The following is a 24,795-nucleotide window of genomic DNA, read 5'->3' on the forward strand; positions in this document are numbered from 1 at the left end:
GTTATAAATTGTATTGTTGTAAGACACATTTCAATTTAAATGCACAATGAAAAATTCAGCCTGACTTGCTGGTTCCACACTTTTGAGCCATTAAAGTCATCAAATTTATCCCCTTTCATAATACTAAATGCAGGAAATGTCATTATGTACTTGTTAAAAAAAATCTCACAATTACATACAATATGCTTCTGAAATGCACAGACTGAAACAGCATCAGATTACTACTTAACAGTAGTCTAAAGTTACAGGAAAAAAATTAGTGACTATTTCTGCTTAAAAGAAATATATAAGTGTAAACAAAGTCTTTAAGACCAGATAAAAAAAAAGGTTTCTAATCAAGAAGCGAGGGCTCTGAAGGACGTATGATAGTAGGTCGGTTGGGAGCAGCCGGTGGTCTTCTGCTGCAGGAAAAGAGAGGAGAAGAGGTATTGGGGGAAGGGAAGGGGAGGGAACATGCAAGGAAAAATATTATCAGAAGGTCATGCATCAGTTTTTCCCAAACCACCAACAAAAGCCTGAGTAACACATAGTGCAGCCCTTCACCAAATGTTTCAGTGCAACTTTCCCCAATACCAAAGCCACACAAAAAAAGCTTCAAGGTCTGTATGTGTGTGTGTGTGTAGTTTTACCTAGGAACGCCCGGTGGCAGCGCTGGAGGCACACGGGCCGGCCTTGATGGGACTAGAGGAACAGAGTTGGGATCGCCTGGAGGCCGGGAAGGCACGGGAGGTCCAAATGCTGGTGATGGGTTGACAGCAGATGGAGGACCTGGAGTGGCCCCCCTCACCCCTGGGGGTCGGCTGGGAGGGGCCCCTGATGCGGTGCCAGGACGGGATGCTGGAGGACTGAAAGAAAGATACGGAAAGATATTTAATATCATGTCAAAAACAAATGTCATATATTTAATTTTAGCATAGCATATATTTAAATAGGGTAAACGATACTGTCTTTTTTGATGTTCCAGCCGACAGAACTCATATTATGTGACTTTTATACTTCAATCTGTTTCATTACTGCAAAAAACATGAACATAGTTGGATGCTGGTATAACTGAAAATGCTCTTTTGCATTGGTGGAAAAAACAGTCTTTAGCTGACCTCTGCTGGACATCTGGAGTAATAAAATGAGTCAAGCCTAGTTTGTCTGTTTTGCAGAGAACTAACATTACTTTGGGATATTCAGTGGTTTGGAAACATTGAAACAAATCAACAGTGACTATATGTCTATTAATAGTAACACTGGGTCTCTACCTGGTGACCACAGATGTCAGTAAATTTAGAGTGAACTTGTCTTTGTGTTGCCCAAAACACAGATGTTGTGGGTACTTCCCAAATCACATGAGTTCATTGTTAATACAAGTGTGAAAAGGGTTTTAATTATTATTAATATTGTTTTTTTACTTCCCTTTATTATTTCCATAGTCTCAGCAGCTTTGTTTTATCTTGTATTTAAGTTTTAATGTAATATTTTATGTAAGTGTTGTGTGAATTTGTCCAAAATTATGTTGTACCTTGGCTCTTTGGCAATCCAGGTATCGTCGACGGGTGGCGGGACTGGAGTAGAAATCGTGGTGGTGCTGATGTCTCCGATGATGACCAGAGCTTCTTTCAGAGCGTGGTACATCCTCAGCATCTCATCTCTCCTCTGAGCCTGCTCTGCTGACTCCTCCATCAAGCTGCCCTGGTCCCCTGCAGAGTACAGGTAGGCAAGCAGCTCTGAGTGGATGAAGTCCTTGGCCTGGAAGTGCGAGTGGGAAAAGGGCAGCAGTTTAGAAAACGAATTCTAATAAGATTTGGTATTCCACATTTGAAAAGCTATAAATAATTTTGAGCAGGACTCTATAAAGTTGCTTTTTAGATAAAGTGCAATGTTTAAATTATTATATAATTATTCCCAGCCCCCCTTTTTAACACTGTTTTAGTCTTTGCCAACTCCTGAGGGGAAATGTATGACTCTTTTATCTGTACCACTACACTCAGCAGCTGTCTGCTTCCTGCCTGCTTTGAGTAAAGTCTCCGACTAATGTTGAGTCACAGCAATAAAGCAGTAGACATACGCTGTTGATCATGAGATGCATGATGGTCTTGGGCATGAGATCTCTGATGGACTTGTTGACAATGCTGATGTATGAGTCCACAAGGTTGCGGATAGTCTCCACCTGTCGCTCCAGCTGCGGGTCCATGGACACGGTGTCGCTAGAATTAATCGCATCTTCATTCTCAGTCTGCAGGACACCAGACAGATGGACAGAGACAGACGAAGCAAAAATGACCATGAATAGCAGGTGTCTTTAGATAAAAAGTTAACACATTTAGAAACACCAATTCTGGACTGTACCAGCAGAAGGGTACGATGCAAAGGTATTTCAACACAGCCAGGCTTTCTTTTGTGAGCTAGCTTTAAATAAATATATGAATAAAACCTCCGTCAGAGATAAACGATAATACAATTCCTTTGTGAATCGAGAGTTTCTTCTTCAGCCTCTGTGTGTGCTCACATAAAATGAGACTTGGTGAAAAAGGCACAATAGTGCTAGGAATAAGTGAAGTCCTTGCAGATGGTGGTTAATTATCATGAATTTATAACATTATATTAATTTTAACGCTGCTGCTTTTCACTTCTAATGTGACAGCTGCACATTAAAGGTGTGAAACTTTATACTTATACGTAAAAGATTAAAAGATGTAGGTCTGACACTTCCCCATAGTCCAATTAAGGAGACATGTAAATGACTTTTGGGCAGATCAAAGCAAAACTGATTTTGCTGCTCAAATATTCCATTTTTAAAATCTGTCTTCTATAGTTGAAGCTGTGTAAAATGGAATTAGCAGCAATTTGTCAAAGATAAAGATATTTGCATGTTGTTCCTGTGACAATGCAACAGTTTGCAATGCACTGTTGTGATTGTTATTGCAGTTTCCTTCAGTGTACTCTGAACATAATGCTTTGTAATACTCACCTCTGAAAGCACTAGAATAAACGGTTCCCCAGTTTTCTAGATTGTAAGTGTAACAATGAAATACCTGGTCCTTTTCTGGGTAAACACCAGCTCTCAGGAAGGAAGCCTTCCAGCTGTCAACATCCTCCTGAGTGTCACATGCCAGTTCAATCTGACGCAGGTCTTTGTACACATTCCTGTAAAAAAGACATGCACAAACTTTGACCAAAGATCATATCTAAAAAAACCAATCCCAGCATCACTGTAATGATTATAGTCGATTAAAGCATCCACACCTCTGTTCAGTATTGAAGATGGCAAAGACGTGCTTGCTGGACATGAAGCCCTTTTCCACATCTCTCAGCTTCAGGTTGTCAAGAGGCAGCATATACTTCTTTTCCTTTTCCTGATAAAAGAAACAGTTATGTATTGACAAGTTGAAAAGTAGACAGACCGAAATGCATAAAGTTATTTCAAAACAAACTCATTCACTGCTCGGAATAACTTTAAGACATTTCTTTAAACGCACACGTAAGATATTGCCATTGTTGGTATGCTGTAACTTCCGCTTTACTCCAGTAAATTATTACTTAACCTTTTGTCTTTGAAAGCAGCCTTACCTCTTCGTCTTTGTACCAGGACAGAGACTCGGCAGTCAGGACAAACCAGTATTCCTTGGATCCCCCTTTCATAATGCTGATGTTGATGGTGAGCCAACCTCTGCGGATGACCTGTACACAGTTAAGTCCAACAGTTGATTAAGCTGTACAGACAGGTGATCAACAGCAAGCGACCAGAATGGTAAAAACAAATGAAACCTAAACATACTCCGAATATATGCCCCAAAAAATGCCACAGCAACATTAAAAACAGCAACATAGCAGCCATGCTGGTGTAACAATGTTCTTAATAAAAAAAAGGAGATCACTAAGCAATCAGATCAGTCCGTACAGCATCAATAAATGCACCACAAAGAGTACAAACAAGTGATAATAGGTTCAAATGGAAAGTCACCTTCTTTGCATCCTTTTTACTGCCAGACTGATGAACAGGAAGACAAATGAACACACAGGGATAATGAGCAGACGTATGCAATACTTGAAATCTGGTTGGCGTAACCATAGATGGATTGCACAGTTGGTGCGTCAGCCTTGCAGACAATTTGTTACAGTGGATAGCTGTGACAAATTGGTTCAAAATGTAACTTTTATAGACCACTAGTGCACGAATTTCCCAGTATAATTAGTCATAATTGCAGATATGTGTCACTGTTAATTACTTAAAGTCTTAATACTGCAATTAAAATGTGATTTTTAAAAGAGCCTGTAGTTCAGCTTGGAAGGGATTACTGATGGCTAAATTTCATTAATCAAATGTGCTGGAGTGGAGCTACAAATTTCTTGTCACTGACACAGCAAAAGAACTGAGCATCTGAGCTGTGAGCTACAAAATAACAAAGCCACAGCTGTTTATGCTATGGCAGCAGTTTGTATCAGTCTATTCTGTTAAAACACATCCACACGGGCATCCTTTATGATTTGGCCAGTGGTTTTCAATTTCTTTGTGCCTGACACACACGGAGGGAGCTTAGGTACATTTGAGGCACATTAGTGGACCCTGGACCTAGCAGGAAACCTACAATCTCACTCCGTTGGCATTTTCTTCTGGTTTCAATCTTTCTAAGATTTCTAAGATGTCATGATTGATTTCCAAGCGCCTCTTTAGCTAATTTGGCACCATATCAGTAATCAGCTTCTCCTGACAAATGATGCACTGTTGGGCTTCTAACGCCGGTAAATCCTGCTGAAACTGCAAGTTTACAGACAGTTTTTCTACTTTCTTTAGGTAGTGGGTTGTCTTTACTGGTTTGCTGCAATTTACTCCAAACAACAAAGTTTTTCCAGAATTTTTTTTTTAGTACATGTGACTGTGAACTTATCGTAAGTTTAATAAAAATTGTCCCAAATTCCCACACATCAACTTGCCTTGTGTATACAGAACATTACAGTGAATTTTAAAAAAGGAAGCTGTAAGTTTTTTTGTTTGTTTGCTTTTTTTTAATGACAGCTACTCCAGTTCTCATAACACATCCTTGTTAGTGTAACTCTCACTTCCCAATTCCTCTCATCACGGAGTACAAATCTTGCTTCTCGGCATGGTCCGAATGACCATGCACTCTGCAGTGAAGAAGGAAGTGACAAATGGAGACGTGGGGGCTTCATACTTACAAGAATCTCTCCCTGGGCTATTTAAAGGAGAACCACAAGAAGAGGCAGAGGAAAGGGAAATTAAGGGAGAGTACTAGAGGGCCACAGACAAGAGTATGAACGTGTGACGAAACAAGGTAGTAATGGCAGGAGAGATAGGCTGAGACAACATCAAGAAATGAAAACAGAATAACAGCAGATGGAAGCAGGGTCTATGATGACATCACAGAGGCATGTGCACTTTAGATGAGGTGTAGACTGTATCTTTGATCACCTGATTGGGCATGGCTCGCTTCTTGGTGGCATTAGCTGCAGTCCTTTGCTGGGCGCTGTAGGAGGCAGATTTCATAACATCAGATACAGAACTGTTTTCAAACGGGGAACAGATGACGGAGAAAGTCAATAACTGTCACTACTCTTGGAATCTTTCATGCAACATAAAAGAATCTAAGACATCAGTTTCCTTTTGATCAGTTTGCTTTTGATATATTTTTTTTATCTTTAACCTCCTAAGACCCGAACTCTTCCACGGCATGCATTTTTAATTTCTCTTTGATATTTGGGCTGATTGGGGCCAGATGAATGTAAAAACAAAGAATTACCAGATTTTTTTTTACCTTATTTTTGTTTTTATGAAAAATAAGAGCCACATATGAGGATATTAGTTTAAAATTTGGATAGAACAGTAGCAGTATAATGTCCTCGTAAGTGGATATCAGGCCTTTGTAGAGCAGAATTGAGTATTTTGGTCTAAATAACCCAAAATGTGATGTCCACATATGTGGACACCAGGTCCTAGGAGGTTAAGGCAGAGCAGGATGAACTGTTGAGTAGCCTTTAAATGCATTTGGGTTTAGTAGAATTTCATATATTTAAAATATATTTACACAAAATGCCCACTTTATTAGCCGTTCAACTGCCCATTAATGCAAATATTTAATCAGTCAGTCACTTTGCAGACAGTCAGTGCATTTAGGCATGTTCGAGCTGACCTGCTAAAGTTCAAACTGAGCATCAAAATTGAGAACAAGGTGGTTTAAGTGGCTTTGAATGTGGCACTATTACAGGTGTGAGGCGAGCTTGTCTGAGTGTTTCAGAAAGTGCTGATCTACACAACCATCTCTAGGGTTTACAACAGATGGTCCTGAAAAAAGATAATATGCAGCTGCCGACAGTTCTCTGTGAGAAAATGACTTGTAGATGTCAGAGGTCAGAGTAGAATAGCCAGACTGCTTAAAGCTGATAAAAATAACCACTCGTCACAACCAAGCTATGAAGAAGAGCATCACTGAGCACACAACAGGCAGAAGAACAGAAAACTGAGGCTACACAAAAGGACAGTAAAAGACTGGAGAAATGTTGCCTGGTCCAGTGAGAGTCCGATTTCCACTGCTGCATTTGCATCAGAATTTTGCATAAACAACTTTCTGATGCAAATGCAGCAGTGGAAATCGGACTCTCACTGGACCAGGATGAGTAGGATGAATCCCTCCTTTTATTTTGCATAAACAACTTAAAAGGAGGGATTCATCCTACCATGTGTCAAACATTTAGGCTGGTGATGGTGTAATGGTGTGAGACAGGTTTTCTTGGCACACTTTAGGCCCCTTAATACCAAGTGAGCATACACAGTGAGCATACAGAGGCTCCCTGAGTACCTTTTTATGATTTTATGATTACAATGTACCTGCTTTCTGTTGGCTGTTCAACAGGATAGAGTGTCATGTCACAAAGCTCAGATTATCTCGAGCTGGTTTCTTGAAAATGAAAATGAGTTGAATGTTCTTAAAAGGCCTCCACATTTACTATATCTGAATCCAGTGGAGGACCTTTGGGGAGGTGGTGAATAGATGGACGTGCAACTGACAAATCCAACTGTGGTGCTATCACTTCAATATGGACCAAAATCTTTGAAAAATATATTTTCCAGTGCTTTGTTGATTCTCTGCTATGAAAAAAGGCATAAGGTGGAGCTCCCAAGGCAAAAGGAGCTCCACCCTAGGTACTAGGTGTACCTAATACAGTGCCCAGTGACTAATCACCTACAGTCATGGCTAATGATTATGTTTGTTCATTGTTAGAACTGAAATTGATGATTAAACATGTGGTTTACAACAGTGTGACGAAATATCTATCACTAAAACAGCACAAAAAGAAAAACAACTGCAAATTCTCACTTCTACAAATTCTGACACGTTAACTGACAAGTTACAAGAAACTGCTCTAGGGTAATTCCACTGACAGGTGTGAGGTAATCGGTGCCGCCCTTAGGTTGTATTTTAACTGTAAAGGTAAAATAATCCCAATAAATTTAAGTGAATGCTTTTTGTGTTGAGAAAGAATCTTAGCCTGTGTATGCATCATTTCAAATTTAGGCTTACTTTTTCCTGATACTACAGAACAGTTTGAAAGTTCCACACGATAAAGCTCAAGATTTGATTGATAAACTCTACACACTGAATTGATCTTAAAGAGAATAAAGCTGTTTACGCAGATGCCCTTTCTCACATGTGGCATATGAGTCTGCTTCAGATGAGTTTTCAGTTATGGGTTCGTGTTTGGAGCACACAGGAGGCAGGTCACATGACAGCCACTTGCTTGCTAAATGATTTAAGACTTAGATGTTTTCTGGCAGCAACTAGTGGTGGAAAAAGGCAGATAATGTTTTAGTCACTACGATTTATCATGGAAATGGAAAGATTTTACTATCATGTATATAATTAAAAAGTGAATATGAACCCCCACATTTACTTATCCTAATTAAACTGAATAATCTATATTTTAAGTTGGTCTTACTTGGCAAATCCAATAAAGTCCTCATGGTTAGTGTTTATGTAGGACAGCTCAATGTCAATCAACAGCAGCACCTGCCAAAGAGGGCAAAACATGACGTGTTGTGTACACAAACAAGGCAAGCTTTATAATTGTTCAGGCAAGCTCCATCTCTAGCACGCACCTGGTCTTTGGTTTTGCTGTCTCTCTCTCTGATATAAGTGGTGACAATCCGCTCGGTCTCCTCTCTCAGTCGGGGGTACGAGGTCAGCTGTAGAAAGCACACATACAGAGACACATGCACTGCTGCAGATTGATGCAGATTACACACGGATACACTGTTACTGCATGCAGGCTCAACACTGTAAAACAATCTGTGTCTCCTTGTCAGCAGCTACACTCAACCAGTGACAGTTAAGTTACACCATGAACACATGTTTGAGGTCAGACAACTAACACACAACACCTTAGGAGGCATGCGTTAACAAGTCCTCTATCAGCTTGAGATTTTTTCTTATCTATGAAAATGTAACCATATTATAAAACAGCACCGGGTTAATTAACCCCTTCCACTGTACTATAATCTCAAGCTCATAGAGAAACCAGGAAATCAGTGAGGTTAAAAGATAGGAAAGAGGGAAAAAACAGTCTGGAAGAGCATTGTGAGTGTCTCATTGTGGATGTGAATAGTGTAGAAAAGGTACACCACTTGAAATATACACAACACCAGCCACAGCTGTGCCATTTTAAGCAGCCACATGTCTTGTGAGAGGGGAATGGATTTGATATTGGTGAGGTAGTGTTAAATCACTAATCCCAGTGATGATGGGCTGAGTGGATTTCAGGATCAGAGTGGGAAGGGGCTCTTGGATTTGTCATTGGGGGTCCAGGGGAGCAGCAGGATGGATGTTCAGCAAAGCCTTCAAGCAGCGGGACACTGACAGGACGAGTTAGTTTATTGAATTTATCTGCTCTTTATCACTATTTAGTCTTAGCCTGTCTGTTTTTTCTCCTTCACTCTTTTGTCCTTTAGCTCTCTCTCCATAACCTCAACATGCCTCTCTGCTATTCATGTTTACCTTCTCAGTGCACTTCCTGATCAGGGTGACAAGCTCGACGACGACCAGGTCAACACATTTCAGACAGGGATCTTTCAGCTTAATGATCTGCTTTTTCACTATAGCTTCAAACGCCAAGTCTGGGGTGAACAGGCCTGTCCTGTAGTGATGCATCGTGGGAGTTGGAGGTTTAATATCAGGAGAAAGAGGAGGAAGTGTTGTATGTGCCATGGTGGGAGAAAAAAGGGAATGGTGATAAAAAAAACCAAAAAGCCCATGTTGGATGGAATAGTTTGGGAAAACAAAGCATTTAAAGAGGGGATGTAAAGATGAAGGTTGAGGAATATGACAAAAGGGAAAAACAGGTGGTTAGTTAGTTCTACTTCATGTTCAGAACAGAAACAAGCTGCAGGTTGATGGAGGTTTCAGCTTCCTGTACATGTGCAAGTTAGCTGGTCGGCTTATATCTTCTTTGTCGCTGTAGAAACACGACATCAAACTGTGTACAGGCAATCACAATAAAGCCTAACAACTTTGGTTAGTCCCACCTTCATAACACAATTTCAACTTGCCCAAAAAGAGTTCCCCCCAGTGTCAGCTATATGTTGGAGTTTCGCGATTGAACAGAAACAATAGCATGCTGAAATTTAGTTCAAAGCAGGGCTTTGATTAAGTATAATCTCAGGAAGCAGCTGTGGCTGTAGACGCTGTCTCGAGCTATTTCTTCAAACCAGGCCTGCAGCTTGTTTTTTGCAAAGAACCTGTACAGGAATGTGTCACAGCCCGTCTATCTCTTACTACACACTCCAATGCACTGCAGTACAGCCAGAACACGTAGCTTTATATTGTTTTCTTCATATCAGAAAACCTCAAAGCAGGATTATAAAATAGTTCTTTAAATTCCTGTTTCAGTTGTGCAATCCAAGAAAAAAATGTCCAGATGCACACAAAAATGGCTACTGTTGGGTGAAAAATTACATCTGGCAGTACAAGCTATGCATGAGTAGCAGTCGGGCAGGCGACCATGCAGTGATACCTTATTGGTGCACTGTCTGACTGTGTTGATGAGCTCCTGGATGACCAGGTCGATGCATTTCAGACAGGGCTCTTTCAGCTTAATGATCTGCTTTTTCACTATGGCCTCAAACGCCAAGTCTGGGGTGAACAGGCCTGTCCTGAAGGACATACAGACAAGACAAACATGGAGACATGGAGTAGGAGACACATGGGAACAGTGTGAAACAGGTACATACACACAGGGAAGGCATGAACGGAGAGTGGAGAAAAACAAACGAGGAAGAGCAGAGGAAAGAAAATATACATAAGGCTGACAAGCAGCCGAGAGATTACAGAAAATGGTTACAGAAAAAAAAACACATTATAGCCAGGACACAAAAGAGGGACACATAAAGCGCGGACAGAAAAGAGGTAAGACAGGTGAGCAGACAAATGTGTGGGGTTTTTTCACAGCCTGGCTCAACTTGCCTGACTCCATGGATGTTCTTGATGGCATAGCTGATCTCTTTCCTCAGCTCCTTCTCATCAAACTCCATCTAAGACACAGTGGATTTGATTCATTATGTGTATCATCGGTGATACTTGCAGCCAAATTAACAGTAGCAACAGTCTAAGAGGCGCTTGTGTTCTTTGGGTAATTCAGGGGCAAATAAAAAATATATGACCTAAAAGAACTCAAAAAAACAAAGAAAAATAATTGTTTTTGAGAAAAGGGATGATAACACTTGTCACCTTCACTAGTTCAAAGGGAAACCGCTCATGAAAGATACGGTTAATCTTCGCTCCACCAGACAAGTTGGAAGTATCCACTTGATCTCCAGACCCTTCTATACACTTCTCAAAGTCCACACCAAACTGCTGCACCATCCTGCAGGTTTTACAAAATGAATATTAAATGTAATATCCTGTAGAGTTTTCATGCATCTGTGGATCTGGGTCTGTGGAAGTGGGTACTGACTGAAGTAACGCCTTTGTCTTGCGTGCAGGGTCGTCAGGACGGAAGTTTTTGTATTCCTCCACCTCCTTCTCCAGTGATAGCAGCTGGCTTTGGAGTTTACTGCGTAACCCTGGCAACGTGTCGCGGATGTGGTTGGTGAGTTGCTGTAAAGAAGTTACAAAAAAATTGTACGTTTTTATGAACACTTCTGTGCTATAAGTGACTGTCGTTGCCTGATATATGTGTTTGTATAATCAGGTGTGTGTCTCACTTGATTGAGGGACTTCTGGAGGTGTGGTGTACCCATGCGTTCTGCAATGTGCCTGTATGCAGGATGAGACAGGAAGAACTTCCTTTCAGCGGCTAAAGCGGCACGGATGTCTTTCTTCCCATCAATGTCCTTTTGACTGCGGTTCACCACACCAATATAGCCTAAAGAAAAGTACAAACAAGGCACCCAGGGAGTTTAGAAGACCAGAACCACATCATTTTTTGATTTGTAGTCACACAAGAAATTTAATGGATTTACTAAAGACCAGACAGAATTCACAAAGTGGAACATCCCCCCACACTTTACTAAAACAACAGCACATGTGACTAAAAAGTTCTTTTGGTTGCTAGGCCAAATATGTTAAAAATTACAAAACTAAATATTATACAAAAAGCTACATGCAGTTCCTACAAAGTTAATTTCTTAAACTCTGATTAAAACAGTGTTTGTTTTACATCAATTTAAAAAAGAAAACTCATAAAAATACTCTCAAAGGCTCAACACACACCCAGTAAACCTCTGTTTGAGCTCTTGCCCTTGGGGAGGAAATTCAGAGCTATTAAATCAAGGACAAACCGATTAAAGATCAGTTTCTTTCCTAAAGTAATTATTCCACCTAATGCTGAATAAATGCCCTTTGACTGCTGTTTTCGAAAGCAGTGGGAAGGCAATGTGTAATATGTGAAAAAACAAGAACACGTGACTGTGTTTTATTATGTTGTTTTTCCTTAGTTATTATGAATTTGCTTTCTTTTTATTGCTCTATTCTTCTACTGGATGCATTTCATTTTGTTGCTGTGGAAATGATAATGACAATAAAGTGTCAGAATCTGAAATAACAGGTAAAAATTGAAGCAAACCTTAAGTCAAAAGAGCCTCTTTGAAACATGAGCTGCAATTCCACCAATCCCCACTAGAGGCTATGCAGTAGCTTTTTTTACCCCTGTATTAAAATGTTCCACTTCTTGTTTATCCTCCTGACAACCAGGCTATTCATTTATGACCTCTGTAATGGACATTTGCTTTTTTGACTCATTTGAGCTACCCTACTAAGTCCTGATGTACTAAATAGAGGACATCCTGGACTTTCCATTGATATCTCATGTGTTTGGGTGGCCTCTTTTAGCTCCAAAGAGGCAGGAAATCACAAAAAAGTTCAGTGGGAAGATTCTTTTGTCCTTGGGTCTCAGGAGGTTGGAGTCAGGAACAAAATAGATTTGGTCTTTACAGTTAATCCCCCTGTTTTTATGGCAACCACATTATGCTTTATTATGTTTGTGGCTGTCTGAGTAATAGGTAGGTGTCGTGTTGTCTAGCATTTTACCCGAATGCACTCTAAAGAGCTGATGTTCAGTTATTCCAGTAAGTAAGTATTAAATAGGATGCTAACTAAAATGATGCTAACTGTGGCTGTTAATTGGCAACACAAAACTGTGTAAAACAACATCCTTTTACAAAGGAAAGTAATCAGCCATCTTTAAATGCACACTTAATCGGGCAATTATTTTGTATCATTATTAATATTAACTTCTATTTCATTGGTTAATGCAGCATAAAAACTGTGTATGGAATCATCAGTCAAATCTGACAAATAAAATAAGATAAAATAAAATTTTAAAAAAGCTTAAACATGTGGCTGACTTGCATGCTGCTACCGTGCATCTTATGCACAGGCTAATCCATATTCCAAAGGCCACTGCAGCAACCTAGGTTCAAGTTTATCACAGATTTTTTGCTCCATGTTTGCTAATTTTGCCTAATTCTTTCCCTCCTGGTAGTTCTTTTTCCGCCTCATTCAATTCATCAATTAATTTGGGATTATTTGAGAGACATGCCTCTATCTTAAAATATCTCTGGCTGTTGTCCCAATATAGTCATGCGAGGTTTAAAGAAAACAACAATATAGCAAAACCTGTTGTCCACAAAACAACAGGTGATACTGCTGTGGGTATGGCGTGGGAGTTTTAATGCTTTGGTTTTGTGTCCGTACCTCTGCGGAGCGGCAGAAGTTTGTTTTCCAGGATGTCTCGTGCATCTGTCCCCTCGTCCATCAAGTCCAACTTTGTGATCACACCAATGGTCCGTAGCCCTGAAGAAAAGTCATAATTATGTTTTAGCATTCAGATAGATAATCTCAGAATGATTTCAAATAAAAACTTATTGTCATCAGCATTAATAACTGTTGAGTAACAAATAATTTGCAGTTGCTGTACAATCCCTGAAGTTGCTGCAAAAATTATACCGAAAAAGTTACAAAAAGAAATATGTAGATGTGTGTAGGTCCACATATTCTGAACATTGGCTTACCCTGAGGGTCCACCTCCTTTGCTATCTTGAGGGCATCTGAGTTGGCCAGGTCTGTGTTTGCAGGGGTAACAGCCAGGATCAGACAACTCTCCTTAGTGATGAACTGTAGCAACATGTCTCTGATCTGATGCTCAATGTCCTGGGGTTGGTCACCGACAGGCACTTTAGTCATCCCCGGTAGGTCAATCAGGGTCAGGTTCAGCACTGACAGAGAAAAGAGGGAACGGTGAAAGTGATCAGACGGATGTTGAGCACTGGCACTAAGAAGGCTGAGTTTGTAAACGTGTGTGTGGTACCATTAGGGGAGTAGACACGGAGGTTGATGGGGATAGGGGAGATGCCTTTGTTGGATCCAGTGAGACGGTCTGTTTCCGCTTCGATCTCCTGGCGGACCTCATCAAAGTCCACAAACTTCCTTCCTTTACAGTGCAAGAACTCTGCATACTCTACATGGAGATAAACAAGTTTTAGACGGCAAGGAGAAAACCGAATGGACTGGAAAGAAACGGCACAAAGTAACACAGCTGTAAGATGTAGTGAGTGAAGCTCAATTAGTGGCATAAATGATGCAATTATTAAACCTGTATTGATATGGATTTAGAGTGCAGGATTGTAAACGCAAAACAATCCTGTGTGGTACATTTCTCCAGCTTTCTTCAAGAAAGACCAGATTTTCAAGAACTACTTCCTAACAACTGAGAAACAACTTGCCTGCTTTACTGTTAACCAGCTGGAGGATGAGAGGGCGACGGGTGACGATGCCAGATCCTCTGGGCAAAAAGTCCCTGAAGGAGAGAAGCAGGTAAAGTTTAACACAACAAGTAATGTTTAATGGACAGGCTTTTCTTTTTTCTTTTTTCTTTTTTAGTTTCATACAGCATTTACAGCACTTATGTTTTTTGCATTTCTTATTCTATTATACTTTATAATTCCTTGTGTTTAGTAATATATTTTACATAGCACTAAATCTACTTTTTTATTTGTTTTGTAACATTTTTCTGTCTTATTATCAGCTTGTACGGCATCTGTGAAGTGATCTTAAAACCGGCAAATAAAAGGTGCTTTACAAAAAGGGCTTGACTTATAAGTAAATACAACAACAAAAAACATCAATTTCATTTTTAAACTATATCAAAATCCTACATATTTAGCATCCCCTACCAAAATAAGAGTTCATGGTGTAAAACAGCTTTCATATACCATTAACTGGAAATGCAGGCCTCCATCTGAGGTTTTGCATTATTAATGCAAACCCAAGATTGACTTGCATCCCTGTTCAATATAAATAGATCAAAGACAAATAGATGTCTCCCACTGTTTGCCCTTCTCATTACATACACATTCATCACAATGGAAACTCCTGTCCGATAGAATCGTGATCATTTCCAGGTCACCGACTACACATCTCTCTGGGCCATGAAAATATGTCCTTATCTGTTTTTCTGTTTGCATGCCCAGCCAGCAGCAAGGTCCAAGTTTTATTGTAAGGTAAATAAGCCCCACGCACTAACATATAATGATTTGAAGCTATACACATGTATACAGCCTCTGCTTGTAGTCATTGCTGACAGCGCAGGGAGGAAATTGCACAACTGTGGACCCATCCTGTTTTTTTCTCTCTCTTCCTGTCACTTATGAAACCACAACATGAATCGGTTGAAGCAGCGGGTCATCTAAACTGGAATTGCAAAGGACACTGCTAACTGTTTTTTGTCCTCTAAACCAAGTACAATTTAAAAAAACAACAACTGATGATTTAGTCCACCAACACAAAATTAATCATGAACATTTTGCATTATGATAATCTTTTCTTTCTTTTTTTTTAAACAAACAAAAATTTAATTTTGGGGGATAATTTTACATTATAGCAAAATGTAAAAGGAACTTTTTTTCCCATTTAGTGGAGAACTAAAATAAGGGAAACTTGTCAACATTTTATAAACAATAAAATAAAACAATAAAATAGAAAAAAAAAACCTACATCAATAATCGAAACTGTTAGCCGGATGTGTCTGACAAAAACTAACTTCCACCTTCGTAAAACAAGTAAACCCCCCAATCTCAAAACGCAGTGCTTCATCTCTGAATGTCAGTGGAGCAACTAACAAACATGAAAACAGCTCTGTGCTCTTCTGTGGGTATCTGGTGGTACCCAGTGTGTCATATACACATGACAGTGCAGCTGGTGACATCACTGATGACCCCAGCACAAACACATCAATGCCTCTACTGTCTCCCTCGGCCACTGCTTGGGACTTGGAGACAAAAGGAAACGGGGAAAAAGGAGACATGGCAGCCTAATCCACATTCCCGATCTCTTGAACAACAAATGAAATCATTTGGACATGTAGTCGATTAAAGTGGTCCTGTTACTTTGTTACTAAACTCAAACTGTGGATTAGGCCCCTATAACTGCATTACGGCCATGTCACATTCCCCTTCCGGATTTTGTTTCAAGCTATGTCAATGTGTTTTTAATGTAAAATACTGATTATTTTACACAACGTAATAAAGTGAGCAGAGTGCCTCAAACATATGGCAATAATGTAACAGCTGTTTTACTGCTATTTATCATCAAGAAGAATCATACACTGCTTACTGGAATTCCTTCTAGCTCATTCATCAGCCTCACAAAGAAATTCAACAGTGCTTAGCATGCTGAGAGGGCAGAGTCAAGGCATTTTCATATATATACGATGGGTGTAACTGTCTCATAATAAATGATCAATCCACGATGACTTCATCATAACTGCTAACAACCTTTACATACCTCACCCTTGAAAGTAAAACATTTACCTGACCTGTGTAATTTGAGGACTATGAAGCTATCTTTCTTTTCAGAATGAGCAGTCTCAAGGAAAACAGCCTTTGTAAATGTTTGACAGAATGGGCCTAATAGGAAGCAATGACTGGAAAGAACAGTGGACACAGATCTAATGAGAAAGTCACATTCTTGACTGTATAGTTCAAGAACATGGACGCTAAGACGAAAGCTTTTATTTTTTTTATTGCACTTTACTTTAACACTCGTTTTGTACCAGTTCTGCCAGTCACTAAACAAACAGCTGTGTTCTTGCGTAAAATGCGTAATTATCGATCGTGAATAGCACAGCTCCATAATGGAAATAATCTGTTGGAAAACTGGGAGGCTCCGACACACAGACGCGTAACCAAGTGTTTAGCTGGCGACTTTTACGCAAAAGCTCTGTGTTGTTTTTATTAAAAGAACAACGAGAGACTCCTGCCAAAAAAGAAAGTTAAGCTTCACAGTGTCAGTTTTAGCCAATTCTACATATTAATGGTACAACCTCCCAACGAAATTCTCCAACACGGAGCTCTTCCCTGCACTCTGACCGCCGACGACCGCTATCTGAGGCAGGTCCAAGTTGCAGGTCTGGCCGATAGAGCTGAAGGCGTCTTGGAGCTTGTTGATGAGGGGAATCAAGTCTTCCATTCCCCGGTTTCCCATAGCTGCAGCTCGGTCAGCTCAGTGGGCTTTATTCTGCTCTCCTCCACGGTCAAACAGGAGCCAAGGGGGTCTCTTGTCCAGCAAACCAAAAGTTCCCGAATGGCAGTGCAGTCTGTCACAGGCTCGGGGAGTTTATTTCAGTACGACACGAGAGAGCTAAGAGTCAGAAGTCCCACCAGCCTTTAGTAAACTCGCAAGAGTCTTAAATGTGTGATCGCATGATAAAAGTCGCCACATTAGACTGAAAACTTCTGTCATCATCCGGTCAGGCGACACCCAGCCTCCGCCGGAGATTGTAGCTCCGCCTGGAGCGTCATTTTGGTCAGTTATTGGTCGTTTGGGATGTCTGTCAGTGTACACATACATATGTCATCATTTTTATGACAGAGCACAGTAGTTTTTGAACTTTGACAAATTAGAAAAGAGACTTATCTTATTCATAAAAACACTCGTTTCACCACTGGTACTAAGAAACAACGATTTTGAATTTCAAGTTTAATTCCTAAACAGTATTTTTCTTTGTTTTGTCTGTAATGTTTTTGCTTTATTTAATTTTTTTTACAAGGTTGACTGTACTTTTTGTCTCTTTAATGAAATTATTTTAGGAGCATCTGCAGTGAGGCTCATAACTTTCTTATGTAAACAATAAATTTACTTACATCCCCAGAAGGAATAAACATTTTATTAACAACAACCCTTTTCTTTATATTTCGTTATTTCAAAGAATCTTACACAAACTGCTTTGTTTTATGAAGCACTTTCTCTACTGTATTACCACATTAATTTCCTTTGTCTTTACTTTTCAGCGAATACAAAAGAATAAAACAAAACACTTACTTACTATGACAGACTGTTACAGAGAGGTATTTACAGGCAATGTGATAGTGAATTATGATATGGTTCATACAATGAAGCACACGATAACAAATACAGTTATCTACTTATAAGCAGCTGATCACCAAAGAGTCCACAAGAGGGAGTTGCAGAGCAAAATAAGATACAAACACTGAAATGCTCGGTGGTCAAACGTAAAACAGGAAATCATAACTGCATGCTTGAATTATAAAAACAAATAGGATAAAAATCATAACAAGACACAAGGAAAAGCTCATAGTAGTTTAAATATTAATTTATCTTAAAGAAATGGAAACTAAACATGTTTTACTCCATGTCAAATTGTGTGTGGTTTATTCATCAGCTGCACCTTCAGGTACTGCCAACCTCTGAACTGTATTAAACTGTTTCATTAACTACGACTGAAAAAGAAACAAACCGGGAACTATTTCTTAGGAATATTCATTTTCTTAATCAGTGATCAGATATTTAAGTGACGATACACTTTCTAAATATTGTAAACTACTTTTTGACCAATTACTTGTTTAAAAAACCCAATAATTTATGTTCTCATTTTTGTGACACTGAAGCGTCGACCATAGCAAATCAAATTTTTACTAAAAACCACTAACTGAAATCAGACGTGTATGCGACCTAAATATTTGTAATTGTAATAACTGTAATATTTAAACCACATTTCTATAGTTACACCTGAAGTGCTTCAACCTTTTTCCTATTATTTTAAGATTACAGATAGTATCTATGCATAGAGAATATTCAGCTCCTTCACAGCATCACTATATTATTGCTCCCCTTGTCTTATAACAGTTGAATAGAGAGTTGTCTCAGGTGCTTGATTACTGGTAGCACTATGTCCCCTGCCAGCGGAGCTATTTTTCTTAGTGTCAGGAAGTGTTTTTCCACCAGTGTGGAAACCCACAGTGGTATACTGAAGCATGTCTGCAGAAGGACTGATGACGTCTTGTCCCATGGGGGTAGAGCCATTTTCACTAGTGACAGGAAGCATTCTTTCATCTTTTTGGAAATCCACAGTGGCATAGTGGACTATGTCTGCAGGAAGATTGACATTGGTATCCTTCTGAAAGTCAACATTAGCATGGTAGACCAGGTCTGGAGGAGGGCTGGTAACAGCACAAACAGAGGGCAGTGAGCTCTCTTGCTGCCTCCGTATGTTAATCTCTTCATATTGATGATCTCCAGTATTTCCCTGGGGGAGCAATGAAGAGCAATGGTGGGACAGATGCAAAACTGTGCCCTCAATCAAACTAAACAGCCCCCCCCCCCCCCCCCCCCCCCACACACACACACACACACACACATTGTGAGCCTCAAAAATGCCTTCAAACTCGTGGGGGCCAGCATTTTATACCCAGATGTGACTGTTATTCCCCACATGCTAATTTTCTGTCCTCACAAAGATGTCTAAACATGTACAAATGCGCACACACACACACACACACACACACACACACACACACACACACACACACACACACACACACACACACACCTCTGTGTTATGTCCAGACTTTGTCCTCAGCTCTGATGACCCCTCAGCAGCAGTTTCTAAGATGAGAAGAATTTGAACATAAACAACAAGAGTTTTTTTTGTGTGTTTGTTCTCACTGATGTCTTATCTATCTATCTATCTATCTATCTATCTATCTATCTATCTATCTATCTATCTATCTATCTATCTATCTATCTATCTATCTATCTATCTATCTATCTATCTATCTATCTATCTATCTATCTATATTTAAATGAATTAAATATTTTTGCTTTTGTAGTTAAGGTCAGAAAAACCTTTCATTGAATGTTTTACACCAATCTTGATCTGATAAATTAAACAATTATATGTATTTGTTTATTGTATTTATGTATTTTCCTACCTGACATCCTGAGGACTTTACATCTGTATAGTATTAGCACAACCACAGCAATCACCACTAATGATCCCACACCCACACCCACTCCAATACCAATACGCAGGCCTGCAAAAAGGAGACAGCCATAGAGATATGGCTTAAAAGTTTATAGAATAGAGACTGTGGCTTAGTGTGTTTCTGCAGTAGACATTTGTGTGTATTCGTATACTGAGATATTAACTGCAACTGCTTGGCAGAGACACATACCTTCGATGTTGTCATCTCTCTTCAAACGTAAACTGACTGATTTTTTGGTTTGAGTGTGTCTTTCAGCTGTGTGAGAAAAAAAAGAAAGAAGGTTACACAATTTTTGTTGATGTTGTTAATACTCAGAAAATAATCATTATACAGTACCAAAGGGTGTTTTTTTTCTATTAATTAATTAATTTGATGTAGTATGAATGTAGGAAAAGCTTTAAAATGTATGAAAATACATTTAACAGTCTGAAGTTTATTCCCTTTTCCAAAGCCATCCAGTAGGCTGGAGTCAGCTTAGCCAATTCGAACCCCTGAGCCTTATCTTTGACACCCCTGCTATACATTTTTTTTGTATTTCCTATAAAGTAACTCAATTTATGGCTTCAGTGGTAAAATATGTTTATTGATTGTCAACAAATAAACCAGGACTAAAGTCAGAATAATTATAACCATGTGTCGAACAATAAAATGATACCTTCTACCTCAACCAATTTTATTGCAGATGGTTTTTCTTCTAATAAAAAGGTGTTGTTGTGAAACACCACAGCTATGTATATATATATATATATATATATACAAATTGGGTACTTACTGATAGAAAGGTATATTTTGGTGTATTCAGCATTTGTCATTGTTTTACCAGATCCGCACCAATACGTTCCAGAGTCGGTTCTCCTCAGGTCACTGATGTAGACATAGAAGTAGTTCCTTCTTTTATTATCCCTCATGTAAAATCTGTCTTTAACTACAACTCTGTCTTCTTCTGTTGTCCGTATTAACTCATCACAGCTCAAGGGATTCTTTCCTTTGCAAAGGTATTTTTCAGTGTCCTCTTCACTCTTAGAATAGTTACATGTAATTGTTGCAGTCTCTGAAGTAACACCAATTATTTCATGTGGTTTAACCTCGTCCCAGTCTTAAAAAAGGAAATGCATGTCAGTGCAGCTATTTTCTTTACAAACTGCAACTTATAAATGTGTTTTCATTTACTAAAATTATTATTACGTTAAATCAAAAATCAGATCAATACTCACTCAAAATATAGAGGTGGATCTCAGTTAAACAAGAAGTGGATGTACCAGATTTTATACTACACTGGTATTTTCCAGCATCTTGTTGGGTCAGTGCAGAAATGATCACAGTGTAGACTCTTTGCTGTTTATCATCTCTGAGAGAAAATCTGTCTAGTCTGGTGTAATTTGAGTCATAAGATGATATCAGATTATTGCAATAAGAGCTTGCATCTTCTCTACAAAAGGATTTGATTCCACTTTCTTTTACTCTTGTATAGTTGCAGTTGATGGTAGCCGAGGCGCCAAGAAATGTGGTCTGGTTCACTGGTTTGTTGTAGCCTGTCAGAGAGTTGAAGCGTATGAAGCAAAGATTAATTTCTCACTCAAAGTCAGCAGATGTGTGTATAGTGCAATCAGTGCAACACTTAAAATTACTAATCTGTTTATTAGTAGAGTGTAGATGCTGTTTGACATTTTTTTTAGGCAGCAAGAAGACAACCTGTATTATTAATACATTAATATACAATAAAAAGCATCACTCATGCTGTTCATTCATAAGTTCATTTTAGCACCTATGCAGGTGTATTAGGGCTGCCACGGTTAGTTCACCAGTCACGATTATGTCACCTATCAAAATCGTCGATGACTAATTTAATAGTCAACGCTCATTTGAAGCTTTGTAAGATCCTGAAAGACGCAGGAATGAGCTGTAGGATTTAATAGTGTAATAACGGACTGAAACAGAAGATGGTAGCAATGCTGCTGTTAAACGCCAACGAAGAAAAAGTAGTATGAGTTATTTGTGCCTGAGCGCCCTTAGAAAAATTTTTGCAAGCGAAATGTTGCATTTTGAGGAGAAAATAATTTTGAGTGAAGAAAATTTTAATTTGAGCAAACATTGCTGTGTGCAAGAAATGTATTTCAGTGTTTGCTCTTATCCATATACACACACAATAACAGCCCCTCTCGCTCAGCTGTTGGCATTTGCTCTTGCTCAGTTCTCTGCTCTGTGTGCTGACATCTGCGGATCTGCTCTCTATGGCAAGCCATCAGGGCCAAAAATTACCACTTTTCTAACCCGTCTCTCAGTGTGTCGTTAGCACTCACAACATCTCTGCTCCGTGCACACTTAACTCTTTACAGCATTATAAGTGTGCCATAAAACCAGCCAATCACAGACTTGAATGTAAAAATTCTGATTGGCTGTTTCGGTCTCCAAGCAGCTCGCTAGCTACTGCATTCCGGAAACAGGGTCCAAAATGTAGCTAAATCCATTTTCGGTTAGTATGTTTAATTAATTATTTTAAAATATCTATATATTTTTAAGGTCATTGTTAGTTTAAATCTAGTTTAAACCAAACCACTCCACTGGATTTACTTGTGACTATAGATGTCTGTTAAATCTATGTACAACATTTTCATCAGAACGGAAGACTAAAGGTATAAAAACAGCAATAAAATAAAAAAGAAAGTACTCAAAGAAACTCAGATGCACAGTAATGAGTATCACTCGCGCTGTTTGTTAAAATAAGCTAATTTTAGCTGCTATACAGCGTTATGATTTAACTAATGGCTATCTTTCATGTTTTAAAACTTAATCACAGCAACGTTTGTAACTATAGCTGTCTGATAAATGTCGTAAAAACATTTTTCTCACAACTGAACAGTAGAGGTATAAAAACAATCATAAAATCCAAACACCTGTAACTACCTAATTACCTGAAATTTGTATTCAAGTATAGCAGTAAATAACTCAAATTACTAGCATGCCTCTGTGCAGAAGTATTTTGCTGGTTGGTTTACATCTTTGTTGTACTTACAGTTAATGTTGACACGTCTGTCCTTGTTTCCCATTACAGACAAAAAGCTCACAGCAGCTGTTATAGAAAATTAAATGAATAAAACTATAATTTAATCATAACACTTAAAATGAGTTTCAGCCCCAAGAAAATCAAATAGAAGAATAATCTTACCTGTTATTAAGTGGATGATTTGTAATGATGCTGCCATTGTTTTGGTCAGAAACGTTTTATAGTTTTCCACAGTTTTAAGCTAAAATTATAATATTATGATCCAAAATTTTAAAAAAAGCTAAATAAGCTGCATGCCCCTATGATCAGTCATGACACCTGTACTCTGCTCTCATCAAATTGTTATATTCTCACTTGCTTGTGATGTCTCTGCACAAAAGAGAGAGTGCCAGCTTTGTTTTTCCACCACAGAAGTTCAAATATTTGCATGATGAAGAAACAGGATTTGAATCTCTTTATGCAGAGTGATAGAAACAGAGATAGAAAAGGAGAAGAGAAAGAAACAGATGGAGAGCGAGAGTGTTGACTCATAGTAGCTAATCATCAGCTGCATGTTATGACGTCTTTCGCTGCTTCAAGCAAAATATTCATCATAAAACAATGTCCACAATGTCTCTCTTATCTTTGGATCAAAATAATTATAATACCAGATATTAGTTAGCAGGTGTTCTACGTATCTACCCATTGCATGAAAAAGTATTAATGTAGTCTATCCAGAGGCATGGAATTATGAAAATGTAGTAGAGTTTTATTATAATTAAATTTCCGGATAAAGTAGCTGTGTGCCTGCACTTTGATTCCAAAATAGTAGAGGCTGTCTTTGTCATGGTCCCTTTGTCATCGTCTAACTGACTGTTTTCTGTCTGTCTTATCCCACTCGTGCTTTCTGCCTCTCCTCTCTACTGTCCTCGTTTGTGTGTCTACATGTGTGTTGTGGTGTTCTGGATTTTATGCAGTGGCCTTACTTAAGGGAATGGCTGCGCTTAAGTCTTTGCTGAATTGTTGCGCTACTATGTCAGTGTAAATCCCAGCTCTGGTACTAGTTGGTTTGCTACTTTTGTTTTGTAAAGAAACTTACCTGTGTCCTCTTGTATACAGTAAACCTGCAGAGTTACCTGTTAGAGACCAGTGGTGTACAAACTGTGGAGAGCTGACTTGGAGAGAATCCTTGAGATTTGGGAATCAGGACTAGCATTGTTATGGGATTCATGTTTGGGATTGTTATTGCACATCCTCTTTGTAAATAAATTCACTGGTCTTTTAAGAGTCCTGCATTTGAGATCTGCTCTACCTGGTGGCAAACGTGACACTCTGATTTGCACAACTAACAAATTATGTTTTACTTAATAAAATACAGTGTGTGAATGTCAGATTTGGCACAATTTAATTGATGGGGATGTAGATGAGGAGAGAGAGAGGCAAATAAAGGTTGTGTTGGGAAAAATAAGAAGGCAGAATATGTTAGACAACTCAGATCTTAACTCTTAAGATTTTCATGACATGGTAATATGTAAATTACAGTGAAGAAAATACTACTACTACTACTACTAATGATAATAATACTAATAATACGACTCACAAAATGCATCCAACCAGAAAATAACTGTAGACTGTAGTATGCTCAGAAATGACACTTAGAATATGATGAGACTTATAGATTTTTTTATTACATTTGGCATGTGACCAGTTCATTACTGGCAACCCCAATAACCACTACAGAGTGGCCAATACAGCTATTGACTCAATTATTAATCATTAAAAAAATCCAAAAATGCACATGAGATATTGATTGTAAAAGTAAGGGGAGGCACAGAGACTGCTTATGTATAGGGCAAAGAGTTTTGTGCTGTGCCTCTGGTTGTGTATTCAGAGTTACAGTAAAACTATGCCTCATTTTACATGGTAGTTTGACAATACCTAGTTACAAATTTTGGGTCCAATCCTATTGTGTATTTATTACAGGTAATAACACACAAGACTTCACTATTGTATTTATTTTTGGCTGCTGGCATGA

General features: G+C 38.8%; 2 protein-coding genes across 5 annotated transcripts; both read right to left on the reverse strand.

Annotated features, from left to right (window-relative positions):
* Positions 1-214: 214 nt before the first annotated feature.
* On the reverse strand, positions 215-17,241 carry dnm2b (dynamin 2b). 4 transcript variants are annotated; one of them, XM_085355061.1, is made up of 20 exons: positions 16,816-17,241; positions 14,219-14,292; positions 13,804-13,953; positions 13,508-13,711; positions 13,191-13,289; positions 11,201-11,361; positions 10,951-11,093; positions 10,725-10,860; positions 10,461-10,528; positions 8,997-9,135; positions 8,102-8,188; positions 7,942-8,012; positions 5,420-5,474; positions 3,559-3,669; positions 3,235-3,344; positions 3,024-3,135; positions 2,057-2,224; positions 1,511-1,737; positions 630-845; positions 215-398 (listed from the first exon to the last, which is right to left on the reverse strand). In XM_085355061.1, the coding sequence occupies exons 1-20, from the start codon at positions 16,974-16,976 to the stop codon at positions 332-334; spliced, it is 2,559 nt and encodes an 852-aa protein (XP_085211187.1). In that variant the 5' UTR covers positions 16,977-17,241; the 3' UTR covers positions 215-331. The 4 variants fall into 4 exon arrangements, with proteins under 4 accessions (XP_085211187.1, XP_085211186.1, XP_085211185.1 ...); XM_085355060.1 differs by having other exon boundaries at positions 215-401; XM_085355059.1 differs by lacking the exon at positions 8,997-9,135 and adding an exon at positions 10,012-10,150.
* Positions 17,242-18,612: 1,371 nt separating this feature from the next.
* Positions 18,613-22,980, reverse strand: LOC146630935 (uncharacterized). The gene is made up of 8 exons (XM_085356205.1): positions 22,944-22,980; positions 22,791-22,847; positions 20,992-21,309; positions 20,550-20,873; positions 19,967-20,032; positions 19,724-19,825; positions 19,342-19,397; positions 18,613-19,038 (listed from the first exon to the last, which is right to left on the reverse strand). The coding sequence occupies exons 1-8, from the start codon at positions 22,978-22,980 to the stop codon at positions 18,613-18,615; spliced, it is 1,386 nt and encodes a 461-aa protein (XP_085212331.1).
* Positions 22,981-24,795: the final 1,815 nt, after the last annotated feature.

The sequence above is a fragment of the Diplotaxodon limnothrissa genome, linkage group LG6 (genome assembly GCF_057381915.1).
Source record: "Diplotaxodon limnothrissa isolate DT_005_m linkage group LG6, D_limnothrissa_male_GT1.1, whole genome shotgun sequence".
In the NCBI taxonomy this organism is placed as follows: Eukaryota; Metazoa; Chordata; class Actinopteri; order Cichliformes; family Cichlidae; genus Diplotaxodon; species Diplotaxodon limnothrissa.